The following is a 9,567-nucleotide window of genomic DNA, read 5'->3' as shown; positions in this document are numbered from 1 at the left end:
AAGTAAAAGTATAAATCATTTCAAATGACTTATTTAAAGCAAACCAGACGGCACCATTTTTTATGTTATTTATTTGTATTTACAGATAGGCAGGAACACACTCCAACACTCAGACTTCATTTACAGATAGGCAGGAACACACTCCAACACTCAGACATCATTTACAGATAGGCAGGAACACACTCCAACACTCAGACATCATTTACAGATAGGCAGGAACACACTCCAACACTCAGACATCATTTACAGATAGCCAGGAACACACTCCAACACTCAGACATCATTTACAGATAGGCAGGAACACACTCCAACACTCAGACATCATTTACAGATAGGCAGGAACACACTCCAACACTCAGACATCATTTACAGATAGGCAGGAACACACTCCAACACTCAGACATCATTTACAGATAGGCAGGAACACACTCCAACACTCAGACATCATTTACAGATAGGCAGGAACACACTCCAACACTCAGACATCATTTACAGATAGCCAGGGGCACACTCCAACACTCAGACATCATTTACAGATAGCCAGGGTCACACTCCAACACTCAGACATCATTTACAAATGAAGCATTTGTGTTTATTGAGTCTGCCAGATCAGAGGCAGTAGGGATGACCAGGGATGTTCTCTTGATAAGGGCGTGGATAATGTTCCTGTCCTGCTAAGCATTCTAAAACTAGTACTTTTGGGTGTCAGTGGAGTAAACAGTACGTTAATTTATCTAGGAATGTAGTGAAGGAAAAGTAAAAGTTGAACTCTGACACACAACAAACACACACTCTCCTGCTCCTTTTAAGGGCACATAGTTTATCTACAAGATGAGGATAGTATTATCACTCCTTAATTCAACTATAAACATTTACCCATGGGGCCATGCCTCATTTTTACCTTGCGACAATGAACACATAACCCCGAAAGGGTAATTTCGATAATGCTTTCTGTGACAATGTGCGACAGGTGCTGCTGCTTGAGTGCTTGGCTCTGCTGACTGCAGTATGTGGACAGCTTTCACTGCTGCTGATATCTTCACCACTTCCTCCTTACAGCAGAGCATCAGCTTTTTCTGGAGGTCAGAGGTCATCACCATCTTAAAATCATGACTTTGGTTAAGGATGATGGCAGGCATCTCTTCAGAAACAGGGGGGGCACTGTGGTCTTTGAACCTCTGGAGGAAGTGGATGTTGTCCTCTGTGTGAGAGAACTTCTCCAGCTCAGCATCTCTCCTCCTCAGCTCAGCCACCTCCTGCTCCAGTCGCTCCAGGAGGCCTTCAGCCTGACTCACTTCAGCCTTCTCCTGGTCTCTGATCAGCTCCTTCACCTCAGAGCACCGTGTCTCCATGGTGCGGATCAGCTCAGCAAAGATCCTCTCGCTGTCGTCCACGGCTGCCTGTGCAGAGAGCTTCAGAGAGTCCACAGCCCGTCTCAGCTCCTGCATCTCCTTCTCTCTCTCCTGGATTCTCTGCTGGGATTTCTGTTGTTTCTCCCCCACCTGCTTCTGTTTCTCAGTCCTCTCTGCTGCAGCTGAGACTGTATCATGGCCTTTATGTTCATCCATGGTACACAGATAACAGATACACTGCTGATCGGTACGACAGTAAACCTCCAGCAGTTTGTCATGTTGAGAGCAGATCTTCTCCTGTAGTTGTGTGGAGGCTTTGACCAGCATGTGCTTCTTTAAGGCGGGGAAATTATAGTGAGGCTGGAGGTGAGTCTCACAGTAAGAGACCAGACACGCCAGACAGGACATGAGGGCTTTGTGTTTTCTCCCAGTGCAGAAATCACACTCCACATCTCCAGGTCCAGCATAACAGTGAGCAGGAGGAGCAGCAGGAGGAGCAGCAGGAGGAGCAGTATGTTTCAGTTTCTCCACCACTTTAGCCAGCAACGTGTTTCTGTTCAGAACAGGCCTTTGGACGAAGGTCTGTCGGCACTCTGGGCAGCTGTAAACACCTTTCAGATCGTCCTGATCCCAGCAGCCCTCAATACAGCACATACAGTAGTTGTGTCCACAGGAAGTAGTCACCGGATCCTTCAGTATATCCAAGCAGATTGAACAGCTAAATGAATCTCGATCTTCAAAAAATGCCTCTGCCATTTTGACACTCACTAACAAACGGCGCAGAGGAGTATCAGAGATAACTTTCAATTTCCTTGTTTGTGCAGAGGAAGAGGAGTGGCCTCCACAAGAGTAATACGAAACTTCCTGGTTCTGTGTGTGTGCCGTGTGCAAATCGTTGCCTGCAGGGGACACATTGAGAAATCCTGCATCCCTGTTTCTCAGTCCTTTCTGCTCTGGCTGAGACTGGATCATCATGGTCTTTACGTTCATCTATCAGACAGATATAACAGATCCTCTGCTGATCAGACAGATATAACAGATCCTCTGCTGATCATCTATCAGACAGATATAACAGATCCTCTATCAGACAGATATAACAGATCCTCTGCAGATCCTCTATCAGACAGATATAACAGATCATCTATCAGACAGATATAACAGATCCTCTATCAGACAGATATAACAGATCCTCTATCAGACAGATATAACAGATCCTCTATCAGACAGATAACAGATCCTCTGCAGATCCTCTATCAGACAGATATAACAGATCATCTATCAGACAGATATAACAGATCCTCTATCAGACAGATATAACAGATCCTCTATCAGACAGATATAACAGATCATCTATCAGACAGATATAACAGATCATCTATCAGACAGATATAACAGATCCTCTATCAGACAGATATAACAGATCCTCTATCAGACAGATATAACAGATCCTCTATCAGACAGATATAACAGATCCTCTATCAGACAGATATAACAGATCCTCTATCAGACAGATATAACAGATCCTCTATCAGACAGATATAACAGATCCTCTATCAGACAGATATAACAGATCCTCTATCAGACAGATATAACAGATCCTCTATCAGACAGATATAACAGATCCTCTATCAGACAGATATAACAGATCCTCTATCAGACAGATATAACAGATCCTCTATCAGACAGATATAACAGATCCTCTATCAGACAGATATAACAGATCCTCTGCAGATCCTCTATCAGACAGATATAACAGATCATCTATCAGACAGATATAACAGATCCTCTATCAGACAGATATAACAGATCCTCTATCAGACAGATATAACAGATCCTCTATCAGACAGATATAACAGATCCTCTATCAGACAGATATAACAGATCCTCTATCAGACAGATATAACAGATCCTCTGCAGATCCTCTATCAGACAGATATAACAGATCCTCTATCAGACAGATATAACAGATCCTCTATCAGACAGATATAACAGATCCTCTATCAGACAGATATAACAGATCCTCTGCTGATCAGACAGATATAACAGATCCTCTATCAGACAGATATAACAGATATAACAGATCATCTATCAGACAGATATAACAGATCCTCTATCAGACAGATATAACAGATCCTCTATCAGACAGATATAACAGATCCTCTATCAGACAGATATAACAGATCCTCTATCAGACAGATATAACAGATCCTCTGCAGATCCTCTATCAGACAGATATAACAGATCCTCTATCAGACAGATATAACAGATCCTCTATCAGACAGATATAACAGATCCTCTGCTGATCAGACAGATATAACAGATCCTCTATCAGTCAGATATAACAGATCCTCTATCAGACAGATATAACAGATCCTCTATCAGACAGATATAACAGATCCTCTATCAGACAGATATAACAGATCCTCTGCTGATCAGACAGATATAACAGATCCTCTCTATCAGACAGATATAACAGATCCTCTATCAGACAGATATAACAGATCCTCTATCAGACAGATATAACAGATCCTCTATCAGACAGATATAACAGATCCTCTCTATCAGACAGATATAACAGATCCTCTATCAGACAGATATAACAGATCCTCTATCAGACAGATATAACAGATCCTCTATCAGACAGATATAACAGATCCTCTATCAGACAGATATAACAGATCCTCTATCAGACAGATATAACAGATCCTCTGCAGATCCTCTATCAGACAGATATAACAGATCATCTATCAGACAGATATAACAGATCCTCTATCAGACAGATATAACAGATCCTCTGCTGATCAGACAGATATAACAGATCCTCTATCAGACAGATATAACAGATCCTCTAGATCCTCCTCTATCAGACAGATATAACAGATCCTCTATCAGACAGATATAACAGATCCTCTGCAGATCCTCTATCAGACAGATATAACAGATCATCTATCAGACAGATATAACAGATCCTCTATCAGACAGATATAACAGATCCTCTGCTGATCAGACAGATATAACAGATCCTCTATCAGTCAGATATAACAGATCCTCTATCAGACAGATATAACAGATCCTCTGCTGATCAGACAGATATAACAGATCCTCTATCAGTCAGATATAACAGATCCTCTATCAGACAGATATAACAGATCCTCTGCTGATCAGACAGATATAACAGATCCTCTATCAGACAGATATAACAGATCCTCTATCAGTCAGATATAACAGATCCTCTATCAGACAGATATAACAGATCCTCTGCTGATCAGACAGATATAACAGATCCTCTATCAGACAGATATAACAGATCCTCTATCAGACAGATATAACAGATCCTCTATCAGTCAGATATAACAGATCCTCTATTAGACAGATCCTCTATCAGACAGATCCTCTATCAGACAGATATAACAGATCCTCTATCAGTCAGATATAACAGATCCTCTATCAGACAGATATAACAGATCCTCTATCAGACAGATATAACAGATCCTCTATCAGACAGATATAACAGATCCTCTATCAGACAGATATAACAGATCCTCTATCAGACAGATATAACAGATCCTCTGCTGATCAGACAGATATAACAGATCCTCTGCTGATCAGACAGATATAACAGATCCTCTGCTGATCAGACAGATATAACAGATCCTCTGCTGATCATCTATCAGACAGATATAACAGATCCTCTGCTGATCAGACAGATATAACAGATCCTCTGCTGATCAGACAGATATAACAGATCCTCTGCTGATCAGACAGATATAACAGATCCTCTGCTGATCATCTATCAGACAGATATAACAGTTCCTCTGCTGATCAGACAGATATAACAGTTCCTCTGCTGATCAGACAGATATAACAGATCCTCTGCTGATCAGACAGATATAACAGATCCTCTGCTGATCAGACAGATATAACAGATCCTCTGCTGATCATCTATCAGACAGATATAACAGTTCCTCTGCTGATCATCTATCAGACAGATATAACAGTTCCTCTGCTGATCATCTATCAGACAGATATAACAGATCCTCTGCTGATCAGACAGATATAACAGATCCTCTGCTGATCATCTATCAGACAGATATAACAGATCCTCTGCTGATCAGACAGATATAACAGATCCTCTGCTGATCAGACAGATATAACAGATCCTCTGCTGATCATCTATCAGTCAGATATAACAGATCCTCTCCTGATCAGACAGATATAACAGATCCTCTGCTGATCATTATCAGACAGATATAACAGGTCATCTATCAGTCAGATATAACAGATCCTCTGCTGATCAGACAGATATAACAGATCCTCTGCTGATCAGACAGATATAACAGATCCTCTGCTGATCAGACAGATATAACAGATCCTCTGCTGATCAGACAGATATAACAGATCCTCTGCTGATCAGACAGATATAACAGATCCTCTGCTGATCATCTATCAGTCATATATAACAGATAATCTGCTGATCGATGTGATATTAAACCTCCAGCATTGTCGTGATGAGAGAAGATCTTCTCCAGTAGACATGGTTGCTTTGAGCTAATCACAAATCCAATCAGAGGTCCCATTCCTCTCCAGTGAGACTGAATCAAAGCAGAGGTCCCATTCCTCTCTAGAGAGACAGAATCAAAGCAGAGGTCCCATTCCTCTCCAGAGAGACAGAATCAAAGCCGAGGTCCCATTCCTCTCCAGAGAGACTGAATCAAAGCCGAGGTCCCATTCCTCTCCAGAGAGACTGAATCAAAGCAGAGGTCCCATTCCTCTCCAGAGAGACTGAATCAAAGCAGAGGTCCCATTCCTCTCCAGAGAGACTGAATCAAAGCAGAGGTCCCATTCCTCTCTAAACAGCTGGGACTCTATATGTGTTCTCCTAATCGCTGATAGATTCCAGACAGACACTACTGTCCTGTTGTGTACTACATACAATACTTTTTAAAGAGAGAAAATCCCAGCCCCATATTCCACTTAGACATCCCACACAAAAACAAACACCTGTCTGATCTCTCTCTCTCACACACACACACACACACACACACACACACACACACACACACACACACACACACACACACACACACACACACACACACACACACACACACACACACACACACACACACACACACACACACACACACCTGAATGCTTATCTTTCACTCCTGACGTGTGTAGAAGACTACCGTAATTTCCGGACTATAAGTCGCTACTTTTTTCCCACGCTTTGAACCTCGCGGTTTATACAATGACCCGGCTAATTTATGGCATCCACTATGACATCACAAGACACTGACACACACAACTCTGACATCACAAGACACTGGCATCCACTCTGACAGGACGGAGGCTTTAGTAGTATCTTTATTGACTCTCTGGAGCAGCTAAATCTTTATTGACTCTCTGGAGCAGCTCATCTTTATTGACTCTCTGGAGCAGCTCATCTTTATTGACTCTCTGGAGCAGCTAAATCTTTATTGACTCTCTGGAGCAGCTCATCTTTATTGACTCTCTGGAGCAGCTCATCTTTATTGACTCTCTGGAGCAGCTCATCTTTATTGACTCTCTGGAGCAGCTTATATTTATTGACTCTCTGGAGCAGCTTATCTTTATTGACTCTCTGGAGCAGCTCTGACAGGCCGGAGGGAAGAAAGGAAAGAGGTAGAAACGAAGGGAGGAAAAGATGTAGATGTCAGAACTCATCCAGGGGGAAGATGTCCTGGTTTTCCTCTCACAGAGAAGTTGAAAGAACTTGTTAACTTCGGAAACCCGGAACTACAACAATTGAGAATAATTGTGTCAGACGTTACTTGAGTCTCTCCACAAGAGAGTATGAATTTATTAATGCTGAGAGTGGGAGACCGACTCTAGTATCATGTGACTATGAAATAACACCGACCATTTCAACCACAAGAGGACAGAGTTGAGCTAACGCTATTCACAATACAAGGGCAACATTTGAGTAAACAATACAAATGAAAATATAAAACGTGTCATGTTTTAAACTTTATTGTTTAAAGTCGGTAGAAAAACTGTTAAAATCAGAAAACATTCTCAGCTTTTGCCTTAAAGCATCAGAAATCCAACGGACAGAAGAGATACTCTAGCTCTGGTCCAGGGTGTTACTGCTCAGCCTTCCTTCACTGACGCCCAGGACCAGAGCTAGAGAGGGGTGGAGAAACAGAGACACCATGCAGACAGTATACAGAGACAGACATTGGCCGAGTCTAAAACGGCACCCTGTTCCCTATATAGTAGAACTGGGTGATGTGAACCAAAATACATATGGTGATAAATTGCCTGAATTGATGCGATACTGATAAATATAACAATCTGTTTATAACATTAGTCTGCATCACAGTTTCTATTATTCTCCTTTAAACTACTAGTTAGATGGTTGTAATATATATAATAATAATAATAATAATAATAATAATAATATATGCCATTTAGCAGACGCTTTTATCCAAAGCGACTTACAGTCATGTGTGCATACATTCTACGTATGGGTGGTCCCGGGGATCGAACCCACTACCCTGGCGTTACAAGCGCCATGCTCTACCAACTGAGCTACACAGGACCACAAGGGAGGTAGCAGTCAATTGTCCCATTAACAAACCATATTGGCAGACTTACTTCATTTCAAACTTCACATTTCTCTAGTATAGGTTACTGCCTACGATAAGTGATCAGTATTGCCGGTGTCGATAATGATCGCTAAGTGATCGGTATTACCGGTGTCGATAATGATCGCTAAGTGATCGGTATTACCGGCGTCGATAATGATCGCTAAGTGATCGGTTTTACCGGTGTCGATAATGATCGCTAAGTGATCGGTTTTACCGGTGTCGATAATGATCGCTAAGTGATCGGTATTACCGGTGTCGATAATGATCGGTTTAATACGCTAAGTGATCGGTATTACCGGTGTCGGTAATGATCGGTTTAATACGCTAAGTGATCGGTATTACCGGTGTTGGTAATGATCGGTTTAATACGCTAAGTGATCGGTATTACCGGTGTCGATAATGATCGGTTTAGTACTCTAAGTGATCGGTATTGCCGGTGTCGGTAATGATCGGTTTAATCAGCTAAGTGATCGGTATTACCGGTGTTGATAATGATCGGTTTAATCAGCTAAGTGATCGGTATTACCGGTGTCGATAATGATCGGTTTAGTACTCTAAGTGATCGGTATTGCCGGTGTCTGTAATGATCGGTTTAATCAGCTAAGTGATCGGTATTACCGGTGTTGATAATGATCGGTTTAATCAGCTAAGTGATCGGTATTACCGGTGTCGATAATGATCGGTTTAATCAGCTAAGTGATCGGTATTACGGTGTCGATAATGATCGGTTTAATCAGCTAAGTGATCGGTATTACCGGTGTCGATAATGATCGGTTTAACGTCCCGGCTGTACTATACAATGCACTACTATTGACCAGAGGCCTATGAAGGGAACAGGGTGCCATTAGGGACGACCAGAGGCCTATGAAGGGAACAGGGTGCCATTAGGGATGACCAGAGAGTAAAGCCCTTACTTACACACGTTCCCCAATAAGAGGAACACAGTGCCTTTGACAAGTCCATAGAACAGCTGACAGACAAGATGTTAAGAGTATTATACACCCTACACAACAACACAACATGGTGATTCTGTGTATTTACAAATTGCAGGGCTGAACACGTTTGCATATTTTTGCTAAACAATAAACCCTAACAGCCATTTGGCTCGGCTTGTGTTGCGTACTTACATAGAGTATAAACATGAGACTGTGGACAGTGGGCTGTAGAAGACAAGACAGACACCTTTAACTACTGATGAGGTATCCTCTGAAGTCTGTTGCAAGGAGAGAGTGTCTGTTAGGACGTCTATGGGCCAGACAGAGGAGTGTCTGTTAGGACGTCTATGGGCCAGACAGAGGAGTGTCTGTTAGGACGTCTATGGGCCAGACAGAGGAGTGTCTGTTAGGACGTCTATGGGCCAGACAGAGGAGTGTCTGTTAGGACGTCTATGGGCCAGACAGAGGAGTGTCTGTTAGGACGTCTATGGGCCAGACAGAGGAGTGTCTGTTAGGACGTCTATGGGCCAGACAGAGGAGTGTCTGTTAGGACGTCTATGGGCCAGACAAAGGAGTGTCTGTTTGAATGTCTATACGGCAGACAGAGGTGTGTGTGGTGTGTCTATACAGCAGACAGAGGAGTGTGTG

At 42.3% G+C, this 9,567-nt stretch overlaps 1 protein-coding gene across 1 annotated transcript; it reads right to left on the bottom strand.

The window, feature by feature from the left end:
- Nucleotides 1-585: 585 nt before the first annotated feature.
- LOC124020081 (E3 ubiquitin-protein ligase TRIM47-like) lies at nt 586-2,375 on the bottom strand. The gene has a single exon (XM_046335491.1). It carries the CDS (start codon nt 2,340-2,342, stop codon nt 873-875), a length of 1,470 nt encoding a protein of 489 aa, XP_046191447.1. The 5' UTR covers nt 2,343-2,375; the 3' UTR covers nt 586-872.
- Between the last annotated feature and the right edge of the window lie 7,192 nt (nt 2,376-9,567).

The sequence above is a fragment of the Oncorhynchus gorbuscha genome, unplaced genomic scaffold (genome assembly GCF_021184085.1).
Source record: "Oncorhynchus gorbuscha isolate QuinsamMale2020 ecotype Even-year unplaced genomic scaffold, OgorEven_v1.0 Un_scaffold_761, whole genome shotgun sequence".
Lineage (NCBI taxonomy): Eukaryota > Metazoa > Chordata > Actinopteri > Salmoniformes > Salmonidae > Oncorhynchus > Oncorhynchus gorbuscha.
Note: the sequence above shows the minus strand (reverse complement) of the source record. Positions and strands in the feature narration are given on the sequence as shown.

Excerpts from the sequence above, each read along its gene's own strand:
- LOC124020081 (XM_046335491.1), bottom strand. The coding sequence starts at position 2,342 with ATGAACGTAAAGACCATGATGATCCAGTCTCAGCCAGAGCAGAAAGGA.